The 26,606-nt window shown below is 55.6% G+C and overlaps 10 protein-coding genes across 10 annotated transcripts; 6 read left to right on the top strand and 4 right to left on the bottom strand.

Annotated features, from left to right (window-relative positions):
• Positions 1-32: 32 nt before the first annotated feature.
• On the top strand, positions 33-1,904 carry B0T15DRAFT_536114 (uncharacterized protein). Its single transcript, XM_062869535.1, has one exon. It carries the CDS (start codon positions 253-255, stop codon positions 1,633-1,635), a length of 1,383 nt encoding a protein of 460 aa, XP_062720099.1. The 5' UTR covers positions 33-252; the 3' UTR covers positions 1,636-1,904.
• Positions 1,905-2,102: 198 nt separating this feature from the next.
• On the top strand, positions 2,103-4,592 carry B0T15DRAFT_236472 (kinase-like domain-containing protein). Its single transcript, XM_062863021.1, has 4 exons — positions 2,103-3,202; positions 3,274-3,573; positions 3,630-4,011; positions 4,079-4,592. The coding sequence occupies exons 1-4, from the start codon at positions 2,407-2,409 to the stop codon at positions 4,458-4,460; spliced, it is 1,860 nt and encodes a 619-aa protein (XP_062720098.1). The 5' UTR covers positions 2,103-2,406; the 3' UTR covers positions 4,461-4,592.
• Positions 4,593-5,040: 448 nt separating this feature from the next.
• On the top strand, positions 5,041-6,058 carry B0T15DRAFT_236448 (DASH complex subunit Dad3-domain-containing protein). Its single transcript, XM_062863020.1, has 2 exons — positions 5,041-5,544; positions 5,704-6,058. Exons 1-2 carry the CDS (start codon positions 5,431-5,433, stop codon positions 5,872-5,874), a joined length of 285 nt encoding a protein of 94 aa, XP_062720097.1. The 5' UTR covers positions 5,041-5,430; the 3' UTR covers positions 5,875-6,058.
• A 296-nt stretch (positions 6,059-6,354) lies between these two features.
• B0T15DRAFT_400436 (uncharacterized protein) lies at positions 6,355-7,855 on the bottom strand (the record flags this gene model as incomplete). The annotated part of the gene is made up of 2 exons (XM_062865060.1): positions 6,355-6,575; positions 6,646-7,855. The coding sequence occupies 2 exons, from the start codon at positions 7,853-7,855 to the stop codon at positions 6,355-6,357; spliced, it is 1,431 nt and encodes a 476-aa protein (XP_062720096.1).
• A 646-nt stretch (positions 7,856-8,501) lies between these two features.
• Positions 8,502-8,991, top strand: B0T15DRAFT_494784 (uncharacterized protein; the record flags this gene model as incomplete). Its single annotated transcript, XM_062867046.1, has 2 exons — positions 8,502-8,564; positions 8,755-8,991. 2 exons carry the CDS (start codon positions 8,502-8,504, stop codon positions 8,989-8,991), a joined length of 300 nt encoding a protein of 99 aa, XP_062720095.1.
• A 169-nt stretch (positions 8,992-9,160) lies between these two features.
• On the bottom strand, positions 9,161-11,362 carry B0T15DRAFT_236431 (uncharacterized protein). Its single transcript, XM_062863019.1, has 3 exons — positions 10,880-11,362; positions 10,256-10,834; positions 9,161-10,206 (listed from the first exon to the last, which is right to left on the bottom strand). The coding sequence occupies exons 1-3, from the start codon at positions 11,159-11,161 to the stop codon at positions 9,400-9,402; spliced, it is 1,668 nt and encodes a 555-aa protein (XP_062720094.1). The 5' UTR covers positions 11,162-11,362; the 3' UTR covers positions 9,161-9,399.
• An 864-nt stretch (positions 11,363-12,226) lies between these two features.
• B0T15DRAFT_236392 (NUDIX hydrolase domain-like protein) lies at positions 12,227-13,229 on the bottom strand. The gene is made up of 2 exons (XM_062863018.1): positions 12,947-13,229; positions 12,227-12,856 (listed from the first exon to the last, which is right to left on the bottom strand). The coding sequence occupies exons 1-2, from the start codon at positions 13,005-13,007 to the stop codon at positions 12,369-12,371; spliced, it is 549 nt and encodes a 182-aa protein (XP_062720093.1). The 5' UTR covers positions 13,008-13,229; the 3' UTR covers positions 12,227-12,368.
• A 2,860-nt stretch (positions 13,230-16,089) lies between these two features.
• On the top strand, positions 16,090-18,284 carry B0T15DRAFT_485979 (arginine-tRNA-protein transferase; the record flags this gene model as incomplete). Its single annotated transcript, XM_062866328.1, has 3 exons — positions 16,090-16,141; positions 16,667-16,729; positions 16,927-18,284. 3 exons carry the CDS (start codon positions 16,090-16,092, stop codon positions 18,282-18,284), a joined length of 1,473 nt encoding a protein of 490 aa, XP_062720092.1.
• A 2,457-nt stretch (positions 18,285-20,741) lies between these two features.
• B0T15DRAFT_236314 (uncharacterized protein) lies at positions 20,742-21,572 on the bottom strand. The gene has a single exon (XM_062863017.1). The coding sequence runs from the start codon at positions 21,494-21,496 to the stop codon at positions 20,996-20,998; it is 501 nt and encodes a 166-aa protein (XP_062720091.1). The 5' UTR covers positions 21,497-21,572; the 3' UTR covers positions 20,742-20,995.
• Positions 21,573-22,215: 643 nt separating this feature from the next.
• B0T15DRAFT_236289 (uncharacterized protein) lies at positions 22,216-25,205 on the top strand. The gene is made up of 2 exons (XM_062863016.1): positions 22,216-22,231; positions 22,373-25,205. The coding sequence occupies exon 2, from the start codon at positions 22,607-22,609 to the stop codon at positions 25,133-25,135; it is 2,529 nt and encodes an 842-aa protein (XP_062720090.1). The 5' UTR covers positions 22,216-22,231; positions 22,373-22,606; the 3' UTR covers positions 25,136-25,205.
• The last annotated feature ends 1,401 nt before the right edge of the window (positions 25,206-26,606 follow it).

Here is a 26,606-nt window from a genome sequence, read left to right as displayed (position 1 = left end):
GTGCTCCCTGGTATTATCTTCACAGCGCATCACTGATCAGTCGCGTCGAGATTGGCTTGGGGCTAGGCTTAATTTAATCCTTCTTTTATTATGGTTGAACACCAAAAGCCCTAGACTACCGAGTGCACACTCTCATTCATGATTCTACTTAGATTGCATAATAAATTTACAGCATTTAGTCAAAGGCTGTTGAATGCCTTCCACGAACCCATCCATTAATTATTTTAACTATTTCTAGTTCACTCACACACGATGCCGTACGACCCAGACTGGGATTTGCGGGACGGGGAGCGAGTCGCCGATATAAATTCCACCAGCGCTGTATCCGACTACAGGAACCTGTCAGATGTCGAGGAGTCAGATGGGATGGGCATGGACGAGGGGGGAGAACAGTACGACTCAACCGAGGAGCAGGAGGATTTCATGGACTCGGAAGATATGGAAGTCGACCAACTTGGACCCCGCGGAGATCAACGTTCAGAAGGAGCCCTGGACGACACACCTAAACCTCGCCTACCATTCCCTGGAGCAGCCGCAGTTGCAAAGCTAGCTCAGGTCGAAGTGGTCCTTTACTCCAGTACTAGTAGTCCATTGAAGGATGCGCTCGTACCAGCAGGCGAACTTCCTGGTGACGACGGGGACGACACGAACCTTGTCACTTCGGACATTGTACCGGAATCTCGAAGCAAGCGCCATGAAGAATCACCCACAAAGGCGCCGGCTGTTTCTACTAGTACCACAGGAGTGCAACCCCCTGTGGCTCGCACCGTATCAGCCACGGCCACCCCTCAACCTAAAAAACGCGGACGTCCGTTTGGATGGCGGAAGGGATTCGGCTCGTATTCGGCCCTGAAGGCGGGGCTCCCGCCGGGCTCACTGCCGCCGGGCTCATCCACACCGCGGCCGAAAGCCAAGAAGCCGACCAGCGAGCAAAAGCCACGGCGCCGACCTGGCAGGAAACCCGCGCCCACTGCCCGCCAGCTCTATCTCCGACTCAACCCGCACTTCATCACCTTTCGCTGCGAGTGGGAAGGCTGTCCAGCAGAGCTACAGAACCTCGAGACGCTGCGGAAGCATCTCCTCATCGTCCACGGCCGCCCATCAGCGTCATCATCGACGACAGCAGCCGGCCCATCCTCCCAAACGCCCTCAAGCCACTCACCACTAACCTGCAAATGGTCGACCTGCGCCTGCCCGCCGCTCGCCACGCGCGAAGCCTTCACGGCGCACCTCGAGAAATCCCACCTGGCGCCCTTCCTCTGGCACGTGGGCGACGGCCCGCGCAGCAGCACGCCCTCCCTGGCCTTTTCGATCCATAAGGACCAGGACGCGGGGGACAAGGACAAACCGCTACCCTCGTACCTCTTCGACTCCAGGGGAAACCAGGTCACCCCCTCGATCCGCGACCAGCAGTTGGAGAACGAGGACGACCGCAAGAAGCGGCAGGCCCGGCTCAACCGGGTCGTGCAGCAGCGCGACCAGAACGCGCCTGACGAGCCCGAGTACACCGTTGAGGAGCTCAAGGGGATGGCGGAGGCGATGAGCGGGAAGAGGGCGCGGCAGAAGATGTTTAGGGACTATGCTGACCGTGTGTGCGGGGGCGGGATGGCAGAGTGGAGGGGGTTGTTGGCCTAAAAATCCCATTTCATGACATATTCGACGGCAGGAAGTGCATACGGGGGACATCCGAAGGATACTGTACTTGGCGTTAGAGGGCGGGAGCGAAAGGCATTGCTTTCACTTGTGCTTGTCGGGCCACTCTTGTTGTTGCTGTAATACTGTATCGTGTCGCTTGATGTGCAGTGTTACCCTACCGTAGCTGGAGGAGCAGCAACTGCACTACTGGGCAGGTAGTAGGAACAAGGGGAACAAGCCCACCATCACATCATCACAGATGCCTTGCTTCATGCCTGTAGTTCAAACTGAGACTTGCAGTGCGGACACGAGTAATCCGTATTGGTAATCCAGCCCACAGTACGGATAGCCCATGACGGGACTGCACGGATGCCGGGGCTCACGGCTCTTACAGGGATTCCGGTCATGGCTGGATTCTGGCCAGAACCAGCGATAACCCTAAAATGAGCCCCCTAAAAGTCAGGGTTAATAAAGCTACTAGTAGGTTGAGGTGACTTGTGGCCAGAGTCCAATCATGACACGGGATCCCTGTAATAAGAGACCCGACGGTAGTTAGGTACAGATTACGGAGAGGTATTCCGGAGGCTGATCCTGTTCATAGGCCAGCATTCACTGCGGGCAGCTGCCAGTCCCCCTCGAAGAACTGCCCATCAGCCGCTCGCCAAGCCTGCCTCCACCACCTCTTTCCCCGTCACCTACCTCCGTATCCATCCATTCCGTCTTCAGACCACCATGGCTCGGTCCTCATGATCCAAACGACGACCACCCAAGATGCCGTCGACAAAGAACGCCAATGGCGACAGTCATTTCCCCCAGCGACTCAAGAATTTCTTCCGCATATCCTCAGGCGGTCGCGATCGTGCCGAAACCACCACCCAGAATGCCGCGCGCTCCGACACGAAGAGCGCCTTCCGCCAGACGAGATTCTTCAGCGTCGGCCGCCTGCGCAGCGCTACTACCGCTAGCGAAGGTAACCCGCTCGACGAGACTCTGAGTCCGACTGCTCATGCGAACCCCTATTTCGCCCACCAGGGCCAACCTGGCTTACGGCATCACAATGAGGGCTCTGTACCTCCGAGCCCACCCGATACCCCGATGCTCAAGGTCGTGGGGCCAAATGGCGGCGCGCCAGAGAAAGCAGCCGCTGGCACAAAAGAAGAGCTCGCGAGGAAATTGAGGAGAGTAGCCAGCGCCCCGAATGCGCAGGGCTTGTTCTCCAAGGGAGATGGCGATGGGGAGCGGCCCGCCACCGCCGAGATGGGCAAGGAGCCTCTGGAGGAGAGCAAAGACTCAAACACGATGGGATTTGCCGACGGCACGGCTAACGGAACCCCAAGCCCAAATGGCGGTCTTTCGCCTCCCGAGTCGGACGGTCTCGGGGCGCTGCCGCCGCCGAGTCAGTCATCACTTGCGTTCCGCAGGACGTACAGCTCCAACTCCATCAAAGTCAGGAATGTAGAGGTCGGCCCGCAGAGCTTCGATAAAATCAAGTTGATCGGAAAGGGGGATGTGGGCAAGGTGTACCTGGTGCGGGAAAAGAAGAGCGGCAGGCTGTATGCCATGAAGGGTCAGTATCCGCGCAAAGCATCAGATACAGGCTCAATGTCACGGGACCCCCCCTGCTAACGATGATCCCAGTGCTGAGCAAGAAGGAGATGATCAAGCGGAACAAGATCAAGAGGGCGTTGGCGGAGCAGGAGATTCTGGCCACCAGCAACCACCCGTTTATCGTGACGCTGTACCACTCGTTCCAATCCGAGGACTATCTATACCTATGCATGGAATACTGCAGCGGTGGGGAATTCTTTAGGGCCCTACAGACGCGGCCTGGGAAGTGCATCTCGGAGGAGGATGCCCGCTTTTACGCGGCCGAGGTCACGGCGGCCTTGGAGTATCTGCACCTCATGGGCTTCATCTACCGGGACTTGAAGCCGGAGAGTAGGTCTCGGCGCACTGGGAATTCAGGGATAGCTTGCTGACTTGTCTACCTTTAGACATCCTGCTCCATCAGTCTGGCCATATCATGCTCTCAGATTTCGATCTGTCAAAACAGTCGGATCCAGGCGGCAAGCCCACCATGATTCTCGGCAAGAACGGCACCAGTTCGAATTCGCTACCAACGATCGACACCAAGTCATGTATCGCCAATTTCCGGACAAACTCGTTCGTCGGGACGGAAGAGTACATTGCCCCCGAGGTGATCAGGGGCAGTGGGCACACCAGCGCCGTCGATTGGTGGACGCTCGGCATTCTCATCTACGAGATGTTGTACGGCACTACGCCGTTCAAGGGCAAGAATCGTAACGCGACTTTTGCCAACATCCTCCGGGAAGACATCCCGTTCCCAGATCATGCCGGGGCACCACAAATATCAAAGTCAGTTCACCCTCTCTCGGCTCCCCCTCCTTGATCCCTACTGCTAACGTGTGGATGAAATAATAAGCCTTTGCAAATCGCTGATTCGCAAACTCCTCATCAAAGATGAGAACCGCCGCCTAGGCGCCCGCGCGGGCGCCTCTGACATCAAGTCTCACCCCTTCTTCCGCACCACGCAGTGGGCGCTGATCCGGCACATGAAGCCGCCAATCATCCCGAACCAGGGCCGCGGTATCGACACGATTAACTTTAGGAATGTCAAGGAGAGCGAGAGTGTCGATATCAGCGGCTCGAGGCCGATGCAAAATGTGAAAGGTGTGCCGCTGGACAGCGGGCTCGCGACGCCGGGTGGCGAGACGCCGGATCCGTTTGAGGAGTTCAATAGCGTCACGCTACATCATGACGGCGACGAGCATTATGCCAGCGAGGGGTATGAGTCTTTAAGCTGAGGCGATGTTGATCTGAGTGACAGACCTGGGGGGAGTGTGGTGTCTCCTTACCTGCTATTCAGGCAGAAGCTATTCGCGTGCGGGATGGGCATAATTCATGGGTCATTTATCGTGTCTCGTTCCCGTCGGCATCCACAACACATTCATTTGAAGACTGGTAAAGAGCTGCGTGCCAGTATACGGAGAGGAGGTGGAGATTGGTTGAAACGGGCCTCTTTCATTGAGGGGGCCAGTTATACGAGCGTTTTTTCATGTTCATGTACTCAACGCTTCATCTGATGGAGTTGATGGAATGGCGTTTTCCCCTCTTCCCTTTCATTCAGAGGAGGGCTTTGCGTCGGGTGGTTGGATTGGCAAGGAGGAAACGGAGGAATGAGGAGAGAAGCAAGACCCTGGCCATTACACCACACAGTCAAAACAGAAGTAGAAAATAGTGTCTGTGAGATTCGGCCATGCTCTTGCGGGCAGCTAAGCCTGTGTGCTGCCTCATTACTGTGCATTGGTTTCGTGCGTCTTTCACGGAGTGAATGTCACTGGAAAGGGCTTGGCAGGATTGTTGAACCACGATAATATTCCGCCGTGGACGAGATGCTATGACCGTGACCCGCTAACACATATGAGCTCTGCCTCATGATCATAAGCCAGCTTCGCGGCACGAAGACTCGGGGAAGCAGTGTTGTCCCAATCCCGATCGTAAGATACAGGGACACAGATGCTGCTCATACGGGTATCTTACTTTGTATAAGTATCCGAGTCATATCACCAGAGCGTACTTCGTATGGACTTATCGAAAGACTCGCAACTTACCGCTGGCATTTCACTCTGATACCGTAAATTACACCACATTCGACCCCACATCTTCCACACCCGTTCGCGTCGACCGTGTCTCAGGCTCCGAGTCAGTCAGCACTGAGCACTCACTCACACACCACCGCACTCAACATCAGCATCAGCATCACCACAGAGAAAGATGGACCCGCCACCACGTCCGCAGAGCTCCCTTCTCACCTCACCACCCGAGCTCACTCCCCTCGAGCAAGAGGTCCTTGACGAGTATGAGCGGCTAGCAGAGAACATGAAAAAGGTCCGTGTCCTTCCCCTCCAACTTGCTGCGACACTTGTATTGTACCGTGCATGCACATGCACATACAATACAGACCTTATCTTATACCCATGCTGGGAGAGAAAATGGAATAAAACTGACATGGGAAACGGGAAACCTCCCCCCTTCCGCTGTAAACAGCTCGCCGGTCTCCTTGACAACCTTGCCAGCGCACCAGCAACCGAGATCCTTGACGGCCTCAGGGAGCTCGAGCGCAAGACCAGCCTGGTGTTCACGCTCCTCAAGGCCAGCGTGTACAGTATCGTGCTGCAGCAGGAGATTGGCTGGGATGGTGCGGCGCAGCAGGGGTGAAGAACATGGTCAAGTGAGGGACTTGTTCTTTAAGAAGGGGATGATTGAGGGCCTGGCAGGGGAATCGCATATAAAAGGCTGCGGGTACACGTGTATGTCGGGGTTGGATTCAGCCAGGTGCTGACGGATATGCACATGTGTGGTTACGGTTTGGAGCCAGGGGCGGAAGCAAGGGGGATGCATCGCTTCGTATGAGTGTCGCCCACCCACCCCATGCAGGCGGGGCATGTTTACGCCTGGAGTAAGGAGGTGGATGAATCAAGGAGTGGCCGAGAGGATTCAACCCGCCGCGGTGGACTACTATGCTACCCAGATGGGTCGGCGCGAACATCAGGCCAGGAACGAGAACAGATACCAGCAAGCCAAATCAGGCGCGCGCAACAAACGGACGAGGCCCAAGCTCTTCCCACATCCCGCTGTTGATACAAGTTTCTACAAGGTCCGTTATCTGCACCATATAGAACACAGACAACAAACGAATTAGTATACATCGCCGCCATAGTACACCTTGCGCACATCGACCAGCTTCTTGCCGCGGCCGATGGCGATCTCCTCGGGGTCTGGCTGGCTGCACAGCGCCTTGTAGGCGGCCTTGACCGAGTTCATAGGGTTGCGGGAGCGGGGGATGGTGGCGGCGAGATCGTAGATTCCGGCACAGCGGCACATTTCGAAGATGCGGTGCGAGACGCGCAAGCCGAAACCTAGGAATGGCATTTTCATCAGTATACACATAGCCCCGGCAAGTTCGCTTGTAGTCTCGAGCCAGCCTACCTGGCGGACGAGCAGCCATCTTGACTATGGTGCCCGACACCTTGGCCTCGACGTTGCCGTAAATAGTCCGGTTCTCATACCGGCGGATCGGCTGCATGTTCCGGATCGCGAGCAGGCGCGCCTTCATGGCCGCAATACTGCCCTCGGTCGACTTGGCCTCGCCGATTCCGAGCCACCCGTCGCCATTGCCGGCGACGTACAGGATCGACTGCTTCTGCACCTTGCCCAGACGGGTCTGGTTCGAGACGAAGCGCCTGACTAGCAGTTTCGTCTGCAGCCGCAGGATGTTCTGCACGCTCATGCCCGTGCGCTTCTTCAGGTCCTGGTAGACGCCAATGTCATCGAGGCCCTTGTCGGCAGGATCAATGGCGGCCTTATACAGGCCCGCCACGCCGGGCACCTTGCTCGGCAGCGCGTGGGCTAGCGACGTGTCGGTCGTCCGGTTGTTGTCCGTCATGGCGGAGCGCTCGAGAATGTACTGCAGCACGTCGGCGTCGGTCGGCCCTCTGCCCATCTCGTCCGGGCTCCTGTCTTTTTGCTTGTTGACCTCGGCTTCCAGGTAGTTGTGGAAGGCCTTGTGCGCCTCTTGCCGCACCTCGCCTGGCCACTGCGCCTCGGGCACCTTCTGGAACTCTTCTGGCACGAAGTCTACCAGCGTCTTGAGCATTCCCGTCACGTTCCCTTGTTGGAACTTGTCGGCCCACACGATCAGGTCCTGGGTGAACTCGTCCATGTTCATGAACCTCGCGTTCGGGTCGGGCGCATCCTTCCACTTCGGCCGCTTGTCGATGATCGGCTGCGTCTCGGCGAAATCGTCGATGTAGGGTAGCCTGTAGGGGTCAACGCGCAGACGGCCCTGCACCGTCAGGTCGCGCGGGTCGATGGCCGCCTCACCGGCCTCGAGGGCGGCGATCTGCTCGGGCGAGTACCGGTTCCGCAGCTGCGCGATCTCCTCTTTGGTGTATTTGGGGAACTTTTCTTTTGTGAACCGGTCGATCTGCCGCTCGTCCGTCAAGCCCATATCCGCTGCCCGCACGTTGGCGAATCGTGGCCGCCGCCTCGCCGACATTTGAGGCGAGCTGTGAAACTGGTGGGCAAAGAGCTGGTGGTGGCATGGCGCCGTCGACGGAGGAGCAGCGCATGCAGGACCTGGCACCGCGGCCAGGCGTCCGGAGATGAGCCTCCTGGCGGCTGGACGTGCTACGCTCATAGCTTGGGCTCAACTGACACTGCCGGACACCCGGTGGCTGGCGTTTGGTGCTCGGGTACCAAACACTCACGTATCGCTTCTATCCGCACGGAACTACCCCGTCTGCGATACGTTGAGACGGATGCCAGCAATTTTTTTGGGCCCAAGCGCGGAGGCTGTCCGAGTTAGGAAGGATACTTCAATCGGCGTGGGTATCCAATCATGAGCCCTTCAGTGCATCAGTGGAGACGCATGGCTTGGCATGGGCGACACCTCGTGCCTTATCATGTGATCTCTAAGTAAACTACCAAAAGGAAAATGGAACATGGAAGTTGTGTTGTGTCTATGAGTCTACTCTTGGTCGGTTCCATAAAACAGTGTTATTAGCCAGTCAAACTTACAGCTCATCGCCCGAGAAGGTATTCAATCCAACTCCGTATGCACTGCGCCCGAGTGATGGCGAATTGGTGATGGCGAATTACACTAGTGATGGCTTCTGGCCATCGGCCTGTGGTTCAAATGGTGGACCCTTGCCAGCCAATCAATTCCAGCTTATCTGATTCAATCGTTTGAGTCTGCCACGGGCCTGAAACACAGCAACCCCTTTCCGTTGATTGAAATCGCACCCTCGCTGAAATCGGCTTCATCGTGAAGTCTGGGGTTTCACATGGCCGGGGCCAAGTGGCCTTCAATCACCCCCATTTCTCGAGCCACTACGTCTGAATTCCCTGTTCGTCTCTTTTCGACCTGCTTAGTGTACAGACCATCCTTTAAGACTGATTCCCCGTCTAAACCATTGCTACGGCGCCGGCGACGTCAGCAAGTGTTTCCTTAACAGCCCCCGCTGACGGCCCTCATTTCCTCCGCTTATTGACGTCAACTCAAAACTGCAAATCCCGAATCTTATCCTCTTTTCCAAGCCCACCCCGAGAGAAGTCGCCGACAAGATGGGGCAGTTCGACTGGTTCGGCAGCATCGGCGCGACGCCAGAGGCAGTTGCAGTCCTCAACGACCAGCCCATTCTCTTCACTATCCTCCTCATTGTCCTCGTCGCCGTCATCCTGCAGTGTGTGCTACTATGGTACATCCATTACGCTACCATGAAGCCGGAACAAAAGAAAGCCAAGAAAGACAAGAAGAAGCCCGAGAAGAAGTAAGGGCTTCTGTCTTTCGGATTCAAATATGGTAGCGGATCAAGCGAGGGAAAGGCGCCCTCAGAAACCATGCCTGAACTGTTGCGAGCTTTGGCCGGCGAACTGTGGAGTTGATTTCCGACTGGGGGGGCAGCAGGTGTGAGAGGGTATATGCCATTGTCAGTCACAAGCCGGCTCCATTTGGGATATTGAGTCTGGGGGAACGAGACGCAGTTGATGTTACTTCGAGAGGTATCATATCTCGAGCGTCGTGGAGAACTTGGGTTGATTTGATGATTTGACAGAAGGGGGGCGTGGAGGGTCTTTAGGCCTGAAATGAGCCGCGGATCGGGACGACTGCCGTGTGCGTCTGCTGGCTGGTTCCTGGCTTTGTCAATCAGCTACGCAGCCATCGAAGCGACCGTCATCAAATTATGGTAGCAGCAGGGACTGTCCGGCGGCTTCTGCGAGCATTGGGACTCCTCCCGCAAGGGGCCAATGTTCCCTTTCATGGTACATAATATACTCTTCGTTTGGGCTCTCGTCCCACGACGTTGCGGTTTCCTCGTCCTCCCGGGTGCACCCTTCAGCTTCAGTCACTTCTGGTATTACCGGCCATCCGACCTCGCCAGACCCGGGAACAGCATGTCGCTCAATCGGGTACACATTTCCTTGTCCGTCCGCGTAAAAATAGTCAACCTCGGACCTGTGTGTACCATCGTCCGATGATTGTGCCGCGTCCTCTGATGTGTAGGATTCGGCGGTATGCCGAATATGCTCCAGCTCGGGAGGGGAGTCTGGTTCGAAAAATGTTCCTGGTAAGCCGTATGTGTCGAAGCCTGTCGCCAACTCAAAGCTCTCGTCTTCGATAGTAATGTTGTTGCTGACGACACGGGCGTAGCATAGTGAATTCGCATGCTGTATCAGCACTTCCCCTTCAGGCACGATTTGGACGGGCAGGTGCTTCGTCATGTTCCCATCCATTCCCTTTCTGACTTGATTCCCTCTAGCCGGAATCGGCCGGATGCGAGTTTGGCACAACGTCCACAGTCGCTTCTTGACTTCATCCGTGACAGTGGCTTCTTCTACATCCACAGAGTCTCGAATGCTATCATCAACTGCGTTTTGCTTGCGAAGGAGATTGTTCAGCTTCTTGCGGAGACCCGAAGAGCGGGCATTCCTGAGGCGAGACACCCCGGCAGCGATTCCTGGGATAACCTGCGCATGTATCGACATCGTCTGTAATCATCGTTAGCGTTGTTCAAAGAACGTGGGCTTGGGTTCCTGCCTGAAGATATTGAAGGTCCCAGACGGCTGGAGCGATGTCGGTCAACGAGGGTGCTGCCAATCTCTTGATGATCTTCATGCCCGGCGAAAGTCCCTTGACTCCAATTAGTTTTCGAAGTGCGAAATCCAGGAGGCGCCCCATTTCGAACACTACATCCTCTGGTCCGAGTGGCTCCTGGTCCTCTCGACCGGATTCTCCGAGACTTGACGCAATTGACGAATCTGGTGTCGACGAGGAGTCTGATATCGCGTCATTTATCTCCTCTTGGGCTTCAATTGCTTTCATACTGCGCTTCGGATTACTTCTGAGGCTATAAGTATGTCTTAAGGGCGCTTGCCGTGCCTGCCCAGCAGGGCTCACGGGCTCTTTGCTAGATACCCCGGTGTCCGACGAGTCGAAGCTGAAGCTGATGTTGCACATCAACCCTTGAAATTGAGCCGATGGCATGTCTGAAGGCGCAATCAGTTCGGATGAGAGGTCCGGGTGATGAAGAAAGTAGGATGCTTGTGGATGGCTCTCATCGCGTTGAGTGGGGGCGGCGTGGTTTGCCCGGAGTTCAAGCCCTATGTGTTTCCATACCTGAGACGTTAGAACCATGTTCTAGTGCGTGATAATCTTACGTACTGGACAGTCCTGTACTAAGTTGACGATAGCGGACATGGTGTGCTGATCAATGACGCTGGACGGTTCGTTGCTATCCAGGCCTAAGACCTCGATTCGACAGGACCCAGCCTTGGAGATCCAAAGCTTGCCCAGCGACGAGGCCTCGTACAGCTCTTGCGCAGTTGGTAGATGAGTCCACGAAGTCGGGAGCGCTATGACGAAGGAGCTCGAGAGAACGAGTGAGAGGTTCGGTTGCTTCCCGGAGACCTTGATGCTTCCAAGGTCGATTGGAACGACGAGCATGACAGCCACAGGCAGGTCGAAGGCTAAATTCTAAATGGGTTTCTTGGACGGCCGCATCGTAAGGCGAGATTCGTCGCGTCGAGCGGGCGAAGGCTGACTGGCAGAGAACGATATCGACCTCTCTAGGGAGTGGGAGAGGACGAGCGCGTTCAGCTTACTAGTACGTCGAGAGGGTGCAAAGTAACCAGATCTAGATCTAAGCCACTGACTATGGAACAGGAGTGGTGCCACCAGATAGCACCGTCGTTAGTTGAGAGGAACCTGGGGAAGGAGCATCCGGAGTTTCCAGGGGTCAGGTGCATCGGTGTGGATGCCTTCCACGACTGTAAGTTACGGTACCTAGGTAGGTACCTTAGGCAGGCCGAGTGTGAGTGTACCATTTCTCTTGAACCTTTAACGCATCTCAGCAGTACCATCTTACCTAAGGAAGAGATCTGAGGCAGCAGCAGTGTTTCGGCGATCAAGGGAGTGAGAGCCGTGCAGCAAGTGTATCAATGTACCCTATGGCTTTCTGCGTGATACCCAGTTGGCAATTTAACAGCCAGTCTAAGGTAATTAAAGTTGATTTTTGTTACTTTCAGTTCTCTCGATAGGCTCTTCCCGCCTATCCCCTCATCTATGATACCTACCAGGTACTCGAAGCCCAACCCAGCTTAGATGATGCAAAGCAACCATATCAGAGTACCCCCCAGCCCTCGTGTGTATCAATGCTTTCATTTTCTCACAAACCCGAACGACTTGGCCCCCAAAATGCTACCTGGTACCTATCCCCTCTGTATTGTTTCGTCCCTGAGGAAAGGGGATGCCAACAGAAGCGCAAAACAAATCTATCAAAGCCCACCTTACCCTCGCAAACTCCCAGAGACATGCATATTAGCCGTAGCCAATCCTTGGGGGATGACCAGAATCCCGATTTCCCGATAAACACAACAAACCCGAGAGGACCGACCGTATGCGCAAGATAGATAAAGACGAGATCGCGAGAGACCGGCGCAGCAGAGCAGGGGCCAAAGCATGCTCTAAGCGAAGCCGCGAAGCCAAAGGAAAAAGAAAGAAAGAAAGAAAGAAAGAAAGAAATCCGCTGCCACATCAAGAACCGCTCCTTGACCGAGAAGCACGGCACGGGAACCCCGGCGGGCAGCTGATCCCCCACGCTTGGAAATCGACTCGTTTATCGACTCGTTTATCGACATGGCACGGCCCGAGGCTACCTCTTCATGGTGGACCGCTCCAGCGCCGTCTGCAGTTCCGGCCTGTCCTTGAGCATCTCCTTCGCCTCGGCAAACGTGAACCATTTGCGCTCGCGTTTCTCCCTCTCCGGCCAATCAGGCTCCTCGCTAGTGACGGTCACCTCAAAGAACCGGTAGAGCGAGCGTTGCTTGTACTTTGTCGACTCCTTGCCATCCTTGGAATCCTTACTTGAACCCTTGGATGAGGAGGAACTAGACGAAGAGGTCTTCTTCCGTGGGCTCAGCTCCTGGATGTCCCCCAGATCGTAGTCGATCTGGACCAGAATACCGGCCTCCTCCCAGGCTTCGCGCGCCGCGGCCTCGTGGCACTCTTCGTCTGTCTCCCAGCCGCCCTTGGGTAGCACCCAGCCCTTCCGCCGCGTGGACTGGATCAGCATAACATGTCCCTTATCTTCAGTCAGGGGCACGACGCCGGCGACCAGGCGCTCGCCTTTCGAATTGTATCCTGCAGGAGGGGAATCAGTTCTGACCCGCAGGAGCGGAGTTCACCTGTGGTGGGTGTCGTTGCCATCCTTATGGGCGAGGGACTACTCACGTTGATTGCTTCTCCCAACTCGTGACTCCATTGAACGACCGTTTGAATTTGATGCTGCCATCTTTCGAACGAGTTTCCCGTCGACAAGGCCTGGAGGCGTCCGGGACGGATGGCAGGGGAGGTCCGGTTGAGTAAAGGGTGAAGGAAAGCGTGGGTCTGCAGTTGCAGGGAACACTTTCGGAAGAGGAAAGAAAGCGAGACGCTTCTAATGAGCCGTAGACTGCATGGTCGCTGATAGATTGGTTTGCTGAGGCGGTGAGTCTTCAGACCGGGGTTGTTGAGCTGGTTGACCAGTTGGGGTGTAGACGGATGGGTTGAGAACCGAATTTCAACACTCGTGCGGAACTGTGTTGCTTATACAAGTGCGCACGAGGGGGCGAACCCGGTGTTTATCGACTTCAGCGAGGCGTGCGTAGAGTGAAACGAGTGACGCGGCGAACTCTTGTTGCTACAGCAATTGGCTGTGTGGCGGAACGAAGTCGCGACGACCGCGTCTTGGAAATGTAATGCCCAAACCGTCCCGGGCGAAAAGACGTGGTCCGGTTGTGGCGACTGCCAATTCGGGCCCGGACAAAGGATCGGACGAAGGTTGGGATGACGCGGTGGAAGCTACGCGAGCAGATTTTTTTTCGTCACTTTACACGTGCTTTGCCAGAGCAGGTAACGAGAGCAACCTGGAACATGCGACAAAGCTCGGCCGGCCACGCTGGAGCACATGCGCACGCTACCGACGTCGGCCGCGAAAGGCTAGCTTTGTCGTGATGCAATGCGAAGGCCTTGGGGCGGGTAAAGTATGTAGGTATCTTATAGCGGGATGTACGCCGAGTGACTGGAACAGGGCGGTAAGGAGCGCTGGCCTGGGGCAGCTTGCTGATGCCCCAGCTCAGGATCGAGGGGCAGCTTCCCTGGGGAGGTTAGAGTTGGTCTTTATACTATGTATACAATGGAGACTGAGATGTCACGAAATTTGGAAGTCTCTGTTCGCCGGCCGGAGCCTACGGGCAGTCGACACAAAAGAAGGCTAGCAAGCCACTCCCTGCAGCCTGCCCCTTCATGTCCGCTGCACGCATCTGTGTGCGGAAAGCAGGGGTAGCTTCTCCTCAGACGGTACCCCACACAGGCGGCGAGATGACAGTCATTTTGGCAGAGGCAGATGTGGGCAGAATTGGTCGTGGAGGACGGAAGAGGAAAAGCCCACGGCGGGTGGAAACACTCGAGCTAGTTAATTTCTTGGGGTTCAAAGCGCAAGAAAACGCTGGGTGGAGGTACCACATCTGCACAGTCCTTAGGAAGGATAAGTGCCTTGTATTATACTAGGCATACTGTGTTGATGTACAGTGTACATGTACATAGACGACAGCACAGAGACTCGTCAGAACATACCTTGAGCATACTAGACTGAAATGGATAATTGAATGGATCCAGACACAGGAATCTGTCCAGCCGATCAGTGGTAGTACAAGTGTGGTTATACACGTACTACGGTCAGAGCAAAGCTATTGCACCCAGTCAGGCACTGACTACAGTATCAAACCTGCTTCTTCCGACAACTTGAACACACCAATCACAGCCTTGTCGGTACCCGTTCACGAGCAGAACTTGGCTCTGAGGCGTTAGTGGGCAAGAAGGTATCTTCCTACCTAAGGAAGCAGGGAAGGTTTCCAATGTCGTCTAGCAAGTCAGAGATTCAGAGTTCATCCCTGGGCCCGTGCACTAGTTAACTACACAAGTACCGCCAGGCCCACTTTTTACTACCGTGGTTTTGGTGGTCAGCCAACAAGTCACTGGAGCTAACAAAAACAAACCCCAGATGACCTGGGATGTACTGCACCTTACGTAGGTGCTCAAAAGGATGGAAGTACCTAGCCTGTCCACAACTTCCCTAAAACATTCTCAAGCTATTCTATCTACAGATTTCTTGCTGAAATTATTTACACATGGGCTATATCATCTCAGAGAGCTGACGACGGATTGTCTTCACTGGTTCCCTTTATTGCAGCATCGCAGCGTGTGGAGCCGGGGGTGCATGAGAAGCTTTGAACATGAATTCTACAGAACCACGGGACAACCAAACTGGAGGTTCAAGTTGCAACACCTTTCTTCCGGGGTTTAAGTTCTCAATGTCTACGGAAGTACATCCGTATGAACGCTCGCATCCTCGTGTGGGGTATTTTCTCAAAATCCATGTCCCCCTGAATGCTTCCTTTAAACCAGCTTACACAAAGCTTTGGGGACACCCAATCACTCCGCATACCTCAGTCGCTATGTCGAGTCATAGGCTACATACGCGATAACTTATTCAAATCCCTGCCGGGTAAAACTGCGGGGCAGTTTATGCACATGGAAGGCGGAAACGGGTGCAATGGTGGGGGGGTCACACGTTGAGCTGTTTCTGCGTTCGGGCTTTCTTCCGACGGAAATAGCTCCCAGAGGGCTTCAGCGCCTGAAAGCATCAGCCCTGGAGGTGCCTTCCATTATTAGCACCGGCGGGTACCTACCTGTACATTAGTTACCAGACATCCAACTGCTCCTTGTTGACATCAAACCCTCCGCCTCCGTTCTCTGTCACTCGACGCCCCCACGCTGACGCCGAGCTCCCACGCGGGGTCCTGGACGAACCGCTGGCCTGGATTTCTGTCTAGTGATCTCAACACGCGTGATCTTGGCACCGGCTGGCTTTCTAGCTTCTCGTCGGTCGGATTTTCGCTGGTCGTCAGTGGGAGACGACGGGTTTTCTCTCAAAAGTCTTGATCCCTGGAGCGTCCGGACGACAAGATCCTTGGTATACACGCCGTGTGCCAACACGCACGCAACCCGAGCCGACCCGACCCGGCACCTACCTACCCCCTTTCGGCCGGTCAACTCCGTTTCCACCGACTACCGGTTATCCGTCGGTCTGCCGGCAGTTGGCACGAGCCCTTCTAACAAAACAGCTTTCCATTGCAGCTCCTCTCCGCCGAGACTTATTTATTTAGGACTTGGCTTCGTTCACGACACTCGAAGTTGCGGCTGTGGCTTTCACGCCTTATCCGGCTGCCCCGCCGCCGGGTCTTTTTCAAGCCTTGCAAGTTGCCCGGGTCCGAGGCAGGCGTTACCCGCTCGGTTCCACCAGTTAGGGCAGGCTCGAAATGGAAGGCGCAGGCATGCAGACCCCGGGTGCCACTGCAGCACGGTATTCATACCTCTTTCCAATCGGTGAGTCCCGACGCGTGCAAGCCGTCTCACCCAACCATTCGGGCCATGTGCATCAATGGCACGTTGCCGTTGGCCAGCCGGCCGTCGAGGCCACGCGATCTCCTCCCGCATTCTGCGCCAAGTGGCTCCCGAGACGGCTTCCCGATCTGCCCTGTGCCCGTTGTCTCTCCCCAGGCTCCAAGAGTGCCACACCATCGAAGCATCCCGCGCTCAGCCGGGCGCTGGGGCCTTTTCCATCAGTCAGAGATTCAGCCTCCTCAACACCTCACCGGTCTTGAACCCCATATGGGGCCTGGCCATTCATTACCTCTGCAATATTGATGATGAGTTAAAAGGTCGTGTTCATCACGTGCGGGAGCGAACAGCGGGCGCCTGGCTAGCAGATCGCGGCATGGCTGCCGTACCCCTTGCCCCCTTTTAGTTCATCCTACCTACTACTACATCTTACGCTGGTTACACAAAGCGGTTATCTTTTGTTTACGAATCCATTACACGCTGGGTACTGACAGTATCGTAAACCAATAGGATATAGCAACTCATCCGAGTGCGGGTATTGTCGCCAGACTCGCAGTGGTCAGTCGACTAAACGTTAGAAATGTTCTCCCTCACTACCAGTGACATACCCAGTCGCATCCCACCACTTGTAGATCATCCGACGGCTGCTGCGACTTTCCAGGCCGATCAGCTGCTCGGCCTCGCGGTCCTTGTTTTCCGCGATCTGGCAAACACCCTGCCGCCGCCTACGTTTGGTGCCGTCACTGTGTTCTAACTATCTGTCTTGGCAGGTTATTCGTATTATGCCATTGCAACGTCCCTGACGCCGGCTTTCTACCAGAAGCTGGTCGACCGATGCTGGAGACGTTCAGGGTCTCTCCTATACCGGCCGAACCAGAAGCACTCCTGCTGTCCACACTACACTCTCCGTCTCGACTCGACCCAGTTCCATCCGGCCAAGGATCAGCGTCAAGCCGTCAACCGGTTCAACCGCCACATCGTTGGGGATACGTATGTCAGGGATGCGGCCCGACTGCACCCACGCTCCCGCGCCGAGGTCAGGAGGCGGCACAATGTCTTCGACCTGATCGAGAGAATCCATGAGCCCGAGGCCGAGATGCTCAAGTCCCCGCCGTCTCCGGACCATGTCTTCAGCGTCACGCTAGAGCCGGATACGTTTACCGAGGAGAAGTACGAGGTCTTTGAGAACTACCAACGCAAGGTCCACGGCGAGTCCCCCGATAGGATCTCGCGGCAGGGGTTCAAGCGGTTCTTGTGCGGCTCCCCCCTGACCCGTGAGACGATGACCGGTCCGGACGGCACCGAGCGCCAGCTGGGCTCGTTCCACCAGTGCTACCGCATCGACGGGAAACTGGTCGCCGTGGGTGTCCTGGACCTTTTGCCGGACTGCGTTAGTGCTGTGTACTTTCTGTACCATGAATCGATCCACTCGCTCAACCCGGGGAAGCTTGGCGCCCTGAGGGAGATCGCCCTGGCCCGCGAGGCGGGCTATCGCTGGTGGTACCCCGGGTATTACGTGCACAACTGCGCCAAGATGCGGTACAAGATCGAGTACAAACCCCAATATGTGCTGGATCCGGAGGATCTCAGGTGGTACTTGCTTGACAAGGAGGCTCTGGCGCTATTTGACAAGGAGCACTACGTTTGCTTTTCGCGGCGACAAGAAGACCGGGGAGGAGCCACAGGCAGGCAGGTGGTCATGAACAGCACCGACGCCGAGTCCAGCGGCCCTCGGCCCGCTCCATTGCCTTTGCCTGCGGGAGCTCAGACTGCCTCTCCAGACCCCATCAAGAATCAGGAAATGAGTGAAGCATCTGCAGCCGAAGAGGACGACGAGGACGACGACGAAGAGGACTATGGCGAAGCCGAAGAAGACGCCTTCCTCCTCGCAAGCAACATGCCCGGCATCCCGTCCCTCCAAGAGATGCAACAGGTCGACATGAACCGCCTTCTCCTGCGCTCCGACTTCTCCAACAACCTCATTGTTGCCTCCCACCTCGTCATATGGGACACGGAGGACATCGCCAATTTTGGCACGCTCAAGTCGCGCATCGCCGAGCTCGTCGCGGCGGTGGGACCGGATCTGATTGGGGAGTTTGTTATTGACTTCCGCAAGAGGTCGTCATAGTTCCGTTGCATAAGGACATCTGAGAAGAGGGTTAGGAACAGGAGGGAGGGTGCGAGGTGGCTGGGCTTTGGGTTTGAGCGGGTATTTGTAGAGTGAGCGCACTTGCATGCATGCATTATGAGGGACGATTCATTCACTCGTTTCCGCTTGCAGTTGTCTTACACATTTTCATGGTTTTTCTCGGTTGAGAATATGCAGCAAAAGTCGAATGCGGACTAGAAGAATGCTGGCAAAACTGAGACAGACAGGTACATACATACTGACAGACGATCATGGATTCCCACATGGCCTACCGGAGGGAGCCGGGGAGCCGGGCAGCGCAGGAACAGAGACGTTGACAGGGGTTCTCAACAAATCTCAAACTTTACCATGAGAAAAGAATGGAATGGCACTCGGTAGACGAATTGGGAAATCGTGCGTGTTGTCCTCTTGCCAGATTCGATCGCCGGTGACAAGGAGCCAGCGGGCCTTAGCCGCGTGGGGGTTGTGTTGTTTACTTTGCCAGAAGGGGCTCGGTGTCGTGTGACCCGAACTTGTTAGACCTGTCCAGGGGCTGAAGAGCCGGTTCTGGATGCTTACCTTCTCTTGGTCTGCAGTGGGAGGGGGTTTTCTCCCTCGTCTAGGCTAGCTAATCATTTGGGTATGGTCTCTCGTGTCTCAAAGGTGGCGTCGGGGCGGAATGGTTTAGTATGTTGGCTAGGGCACCGGTATGCATGTGTTTCCATGGATTCTGTCTGTACAATAGGCACCATTCTCATTTGTCTTGTCTCTGGCGTCTTGTGACTTGGGGGGGAGGATCGAAGATGCTACTAGTATGGTCTCTGTCTTTGGGGTGCCTCTGAGTCGGAAGTCAACAACTGAACTTTCAAATCGACAGTGTAGGGTCCTGCTTTGGTGATTCTCTCTTGGCCTATAGAACTACGGTTGTGACAAGATCGGAGGTGGAAGAAACAGCCGGGGCCATCACAGCGAGAGACACTGATACTTATTGGGTTAACTGCTCTGGCGGCAGGAGTGAGCAAGAGTCTTGAAGGGCAACGAGTGAGGAGTTGTTCTTGACAGTCCCCATTAGAAAACCAAGACCAAGATATCTACATACAGGTGTACTTCACCGAAATCCATCTTCCAAGTCCCGTTACCTCTCTCCACTACTCCGCTTCAGCACCGACTTCACCAGAGTATATACAGTTATACACACAGTAAACACTTCCCTCGTTAATGATCTTCCGCACGCCACTACTACCGCTTTTACGTTCCCAAGGTAGACCCGTCGGGCTCGTTAACTCAAGATCAATAACTGCATCCTCTTTTCCTGGCATTGCCACTGACCCCTGCATGTCCTATCCTCCTATCTGCTGCCACTGTGACGCGTAGCCCACGCGTTAGGCGTCTTGTACCCTGGCGTTTGGAGACGAGAAATATTAAGTTGATGTTTCTATACTAGTACTTGCTAACTGGGCAGTGAAGACCGCATACTGGCTCCATCCCCGAGTTTAGCTAGCTCTTTACCTTACAAGCTAGGGTCCAGGTGTCCGATATGAACCATGTTTGAGCCACCTGCTCGGTTACTCGCAGAGTCACAAATACCTATAGGTATCTAGGTGATCTACAGCCTGCATGAGGTGCCCGAGCCTCTCGCGAAGTCTAATCTCTCAGATATGTGTGCGGCTGCAGAGTGTCAAAAGCCTTAGGCATGTTAATGTTGGAAAAGTGTGTTCGCCTGGGCCTGTGTAGCTGGCATCAACTAGAAGCACAAACCGTGCCAGTCCCTAAGGTATCAGTTAGTTGCTTTGACTATATAGCCAGGCAGAGTGTAAGTTGGTCTGGTTGCTTGACGTAGTTGACTCCCCAGGACAACTTATAAGTCAGGGCGTTTCGAAACGGGCAGTGGTCGTGTGTGAAGCCATTGCATGAAGTTACTTGGGTCCCTTTTCGGCGTGCCTCCCATTGAGGGCTTTGCCCTGAGAACTCCCACGTTTCGGTACATGCTTTTGGGGTTTTATATTTCAAAAATCGGTAACTTCCCAGTGTGCTCGCGTCGTGTTTTGCGAAGCAAGTCCAAAAAAAAGGCCTCTTTCCTTCCAGTAGCTAGGACTGCCCCTCGAAATTCTTCGCCCTCCTCAAACACCTTTCACCCAAAACTCCATCACCAACTTCAACTTCCACAGCAGCCTTCGACTTCTAAGCATCACCACAGCAGCTGAACGTCGACGTCGTAGATATCATCTGATCAAGGTAGCATATCAGTCTCCAAGCTCTCCTCGTGAGTTTCTCCAGTTCGTTGATTCATCCGATCGAGTTCCAGAACTTCGCCCCCAAAAGCCGTTTCTCGAACCCGTCGCGTTCGGTCTGCAATTTCAAGACCATCTTCCACCTCTCGTTTCTTTCCATTTTCTTTCTCGCACGCCAGCCCACTCACTACCTTGGCCCTCACCACTGACAATCACTCCAGCAAACCACAATCATCCAATTCATCCGCCGGGTTGCCGGCCACGCCGTATTGAGGTTATCGACTCTCATCTCATTGTAACCAATTCGTCGAGTCGGTAAGATGTCTTCTGCTGCCAGCCCGGCCGCTGGCGGCAAAATTGCCGCCAACGAGCAGTCAGGTACTGCTCATGCTGTAACCGCTGCGTACCCTACTCCCTCTCCCCAGGACGATTTTGAGATCGAGGTAAGTGATGCCCCGGTAATTGGTTTGACGCAGTCGGTCAGTTCGTTAACTCGTGCGGCAGAACAATACCGCCCGCGCTTCCGCCACCGCAATTGACCAGAAAGTTGGTGTTGAAGACGCCAACAAGGACACTGGATCGGACATTGACTCGCTGTTCGGTGACCTGGGCGAGCTCGATGAGATCCTCAACGGTGACTCTCAGGAAGGCTCCAATGATGCCTCCAACCATGGTGACCAGTCCAACACCAACGGTCCCATCAACAAGGCGGCCGCTGCTCGTCTGAGCTTTCCCACCGTCAATTCTAGAACCGACCATGGAGATCAGTCCCAGTCCGGCGGTCGTACCGACGGAGTGACCGCTGCTCATCTGAGCTTTCCCACGGCCACCGCCAACTCCTTCCAAGCCGCTGGCAACGGCACGAATGAGGAATCCCATAACAGCAATGGAACAATGTCCAATGCGTCGACCGGTAACGTTGCCCTTCCCGACCCCAACACGGCCGCCGACCCCAACACGGCCGGCAACCCCACGACCCATGAGGCTCACGCCACCGAAGCGGTCCCCGTTGTCGCCGAAGAGGGCATCGCCGTGCCAGTCACCCTGGAGCGTCCCCCTGTCACCCCCCCTCGCCTGGTCAATCTCCGGATCACCGGACCTCCCGTTGTGCCGCCTGAGTTTGAAATCGGCGGCCCGGCTAACCACAACCCCTTGCCCCCCAAGCCGGACACTCCGCTTGCTGACCAGCTTCGGTCGGACTTCATGGATCGGTACGGCAAGTACCGACAGACTCTGCACGAGTACAAACTCGCATACAGGGCCTGGGCTGTGTTTACCACCAACGCGGACAACAAGGCCAAGGACGGCTATGAGGCAGAGGCCGAGAAGCTCAAGGCCACTGCCGTCAACGCCCAGGTCGCGTGGACTAAGTATCACCACTCTTTTGAGCAGTGGAAAGCCGAGAACCCTGCTGTTCAGCTCATCATTGACAACATTGAGGAGGAGATGAAAGCCATCAGTGCCGGTCAGAGGGCCAAGGAAGAGCGAATCCAGTTCATCAAAGACATGGAGCACAACCCCGAGGATGAGCGGCGCGGGATGCTTTCGCGATTCGATAACTGGCAGTATCTCATGAAGATGGCCCGTGACCGAGAGGTTTACCGGGGCAGAGTCGAGACTCAAACAAAAGTTCAGGCGATGATTGAGGCGCAGCGCCAGGCCTTAGTCGAGGAAGAGAACCGCATTGCCGCCGAAGAGGCCCGTAAGACGGCTGAGGCCGAAGCTGAGGAGCGCCGCAAGCAAGCTGAAGCCAAAGCCGAAGCCGAGCGCAAATGGCAAGAGGAAGAGAGGCTCAAGGCTGACGCCGAGTACGCGGCCCAGCTCCAGGAGGAGGAGGAGCAGAGGCTCTTGTTCGAGACTTTGATGGCTGGCATGCAGGAGCAGACCCAGCAGGAAACGGGCCCTGATAACTCCAACAACGACCAAGACCTCCAGACCAGCTTCGGCGATGTTCAAGATTCCCAGTTCTAGGACAACTCGGAGAACTTCGAGCACCAGTTCCATGATGCCTTCGGATCGCAGGTTGATCTCGACTCGCAATACAATGAGCCTCTGGACTTTGAAACCCTGTTTGCGCAGCAGGAGGCAGAGATGCAGGCCGCCAGTCAGAATGGTGTCGACCTCACCAATCAGCCGGATTTCAATATCAACGCTTTGCTGCTGCAGGCAGAGTCCCAGGCCGCCAACCAAAATGATGGCGATATCAACACTCTGACCCAGCAGACTGAGTCCCAGCCTGCCAACCAGAATGGCTTCTCCCTCCCCAATCCCCCCAATCCGGCGCAGCAGACGACAGCCCAAGCCACGAACCGGCAGGATGTCGACATCAACACTTTGCTACAGCAGATGGAACCACAGGTCGGTAATCAGGATTACATCGATCTCACCGCTTCAGAGCAGCCGGGTACCGTTTCTGCTGAGCAAATCCCCTTCCCTCAGCTACCGTCGTTCGAGGATCAGATCGATCAGCTGCTCAATGCTAGAGCCCAGGAGTTCTTCGCGGCCAATGTCCGTGTCCAAGCAGAGCTTCTGTCGCTCCATGAGACTATGTCAGCAAACGTCGACTCGGCCGATCCTAGCCAGGTTGAGCCTCCCACAGGTAGGAAGAAAGCCCAGCCGCGCAAGAGAAAAACGGCCGCCAAGTCCAAGTCCAGCAATGGCACCGCTCCCCAGAGAATTCAGTTGCAGATGCCGGACCAGGCTCAGCGACAAGTCGCCACTCCGCAGGACATGATGACTCAGATGCCTGTTGCTTCCTTCGGTCTCGATCAAGTCATGGCGTCGGATCCCTTCGTTTCGACTAGCCCGCAGCAGGGTATTTCCAACAATGGCCAGGGCATGTTCAACACCTGCCTGCCTGGTGCTGCGCAGATGTCTTCTGAGCTTGTCCACGCCCCGGTGCAGCAGACAGCGCAGCAGCTTTCCAACTACTCCGCATTCATGGACTCGGCATCCAACACGCCGCCCCAGGGTTCTCTGTCTGCTCCGATGTCTTCTTCGGCCCAGGGCTCGGGTCGGCTCACTGCGTCCCCGTCGTCGGACAACAAGCGCAAGGCGTCTGCGGCTCATACCATGGAGAGTCCGACCAAGCGTCGTCAGAGCGTGAATCAACAAGGCGCAGTTGTCGCGGTTGCGCAGTCGTCCCCGCTTCCTCTGCCTGTTGGGCCCCAGAACAGCCAGATCACTCCCCCTCAGCGCATCCAGATGTCTGCTCCCGATCTCAATACGCCCCCTTCAAGCCTGGGTACGCCTGCTCAGAACTTCCAGACGCCGGTTGACGTCGCTGTCCACTTCGGCATCTCGCCACCCAGCGGTGATACCATGTCCCTCGGCACTGCACCATTCAGCACTGCAGCCAAGGCTGGTATCACAGCGGCCATCAAATGCCTTGTCAATGAGGTCAAGAGACGCGGCACCGCCCTCGGTCAAATGCTGGCCGACGGCTTCCAGACCAATCTCGCTGCCCCGGAGATGAGTGCCCGCATCAAACAGCTGACGAAGAGTTGCATGGCCGACGCGACCGCGACCAACCCAGAGGACGAGAACCATGCCTTCAACTGCGGAGCGTGGAAGGCCCTCCACCAGATCATGCAAGAGATGGAGCAACATGGTACTGCCCTCGGCAAGGCACTGCTTGTTGGTCCCTTGAGCGGTACCGTGTTGGTGGCGGTTAAGCAGAAGATGGGCGATCTCTTCAAGGAGGTCGCGGAGTTGTACACATCACCTCCTCGGTTCGGCACCAGCTCTGCTCAGTTGGCTCAGCCGGCTCAGGTCCAGCTGACTCCGACCCTCGCGGCTCATGCCACTACCCATCTCTCCCAGCAGACCAACGCTGCCAACATGGCAATTCAGACAGGCAGCCCCTATGTTCCGGGCTACCCTCTTCTGTCGGCCACTACCGCCTCGGGCCACGCGGGTGTACAGCAGCAGAGCGGCCATGCTTCCCCTGTGACTACCACGCAGGCCCACCCTCGGATGCCGTCGTCGAACAACAACTCGTCTCCCATGGAAGGCCATCCCGCTTCGGTTCCGGCGATGAACGGATCCGCTGAGCCGTCCTACCAGGAGCTCAAGCAGCAGCTCCAGCATATCCAGCAGCAGCGCGACCAACAGCTCCAGCAGATGATGCAGATGATGCAGCAGCAACTGCAGCAGCAGCAGACCAAGAAGACGTCGACCCCGCGTAAGCCCCGCGCCCGCAAGTCCTCCGTTGCCGTTTCCACCCCGGTTACCAATAGTGCCGCTCGCAACACCCCGAGCCCGGTCCAGGGTTCCGTCGCCGACTCTCCCGGTCACTCGGCCCCGGCTTCGAACCACAGCAACAACGGTCAGTCAGCTCCCGGCCAGTACGTCCCGAGAATCGCCTATCACTTCTCCGACGGCACCTTCTACATGCAGGTTGGCGCGAACAACAACGGCACCGGCGAGGCAAGCTATCGGAGGATCGGCGCCGGCACAGTGGCCGCACAGACGGCGCTGCGCCAGTTCCTCGGCAATGCACAGGCAAGGGGAGTCCTCATGGTCCCGCCCAGCTTTGTCCTCAAGCTGTGGCTGACGACGGAGCAGAACTTGGAGAATCTTCGTCGGGTTCTGATGGGCGAGGGTGAGCTTTTCTTCTGAGAGAGCGGCGCGTGACCATTAGGTACATATCCCGTATGAGGGTGATGAGAGAAGGTTGTTCTGCCGTGGAGAGGAGAGACCGGGCTTTGAGAGCCGGGTGCATGGATGATGAGTTTCCTAACATGGCATGATGATGTTGTTATCGATGAGGATTAAGGAGGACTTTCGGGAAGTTTCTTTTGTGGCGTGGAGAGCAGAGATTGAGCTCTCTGGCTGAGTCGGAGCAAGTGGAGAGCTCTCTTGTTGGTGGGTGGACGAGTGATGAGAGTTGAGCTCTTCCTTTCCGGTTACTCAGTCGAGTTGGTCCTCTTCTGGTTGTTCCTCTCTGGTCACTGAGTCGAGTTGGATCCTCTCTGGTTATCGAGATGGAACACTGGTATAGTCTCCAGGCTAAATCTGGCTTGGAGGATACAGCAGTAACCAAAGAGGGAGGAAGAAAAGCCAAAGGCAGCATGTTGGTGGCCTTTATGGTGGATAGCTGCCCGGCGCTTGCCGGTCTAAATAGAAGATTCGGCACTAGACGATAATTCATGTTCATTGATCCAGACCGGTGCTTCGGAGAGTGTCTTTGTCAGGCAGTTGAGAGCAAGATAAAGTGACATTGCCGCACAGGAAAGAAGCTAGGTAGGTACAGTAGTTTGTGGTCAGTACAGAGTGTCAAGGTAGAGAAGTCCACAACAGTTGTGCATTGATTGATGAGGCTCGAATGTATTGTCAGAACTAGGTAGACAGCATGACTGCCCGGCCGGGGAGAAGAGGCGGGAGAGCAAATGCGCCAGCGAGGAGATTGGTGTGAATGGGGACCTGGAAGGAACAATGGACCTCCATGGGGATCCAACTGCTGCCTGAAGTGTGCCAAACCTCGATACCTTAGCACAAGCTCGAGCCCGTCTCACCGATTTTTTCAAAAGAGCTCAATTGAGGAAGTTCTTGCGCTGAAGAAAAAAACGGGAAAACTCATAAGGACAATAGTTGAGGTTAGCGAGGAAAGAAATGACTGAGAGAAAGGAGCAGGTAGCTCATACAGCCTGATCGGAGCAAGAAGAGCGAACGACACCTTCGAACTACGTTAGAAAATGCCTTGGTGATGGTCCTTTACCATCTCGCGGAACGCAGAGATCTTTGTCCCCTACGGTCTCGAGCAGGAGGTTGGTGACGATCTGTCGTCGACTCGTCGTTCGCTTACCCACCGGAGCTTTTCGGTTGGGAAGCTGCAAGTGGGGGAAAGACAGGGGTAAGCTATAACTGTATGACGTCGACCGGGATCAGAGGCAACAGACATGCAACCGTTCGTATGACCAGACGACTTACATGCATGCCCATAGGTATCAGAGCGATGCCGGCTATCCGTGATTTACTGATTGTATTGGGTTGGCGGTTAGAACCTGGAATGGATTGCCTCATGAGAGATATCTACGTACCCCTGATACCTACACTACCGCAGGCGTGGTTCTTGGTGTGAATGAGGAGA

This window comes from Chaetomium strumarium (assembly GCF_033439665.1).
Source record: "Chaetomium strumarium strain CBS 333.67 chromosome Unknown B0T15scaffold_5, whole genome shotgun sequence".
Lineage (NCBI taxonomy): Eukaryota > Fungi > Ascomycota > Sordariomycetes > Sordariales > Chaetomiaceae > Chaetomium > Chaetomium strumarium.
Note: the sequence above shows the minus strand (reverse complement) of the source record. Positions and strands in the feature narration are given on the sequence as shown.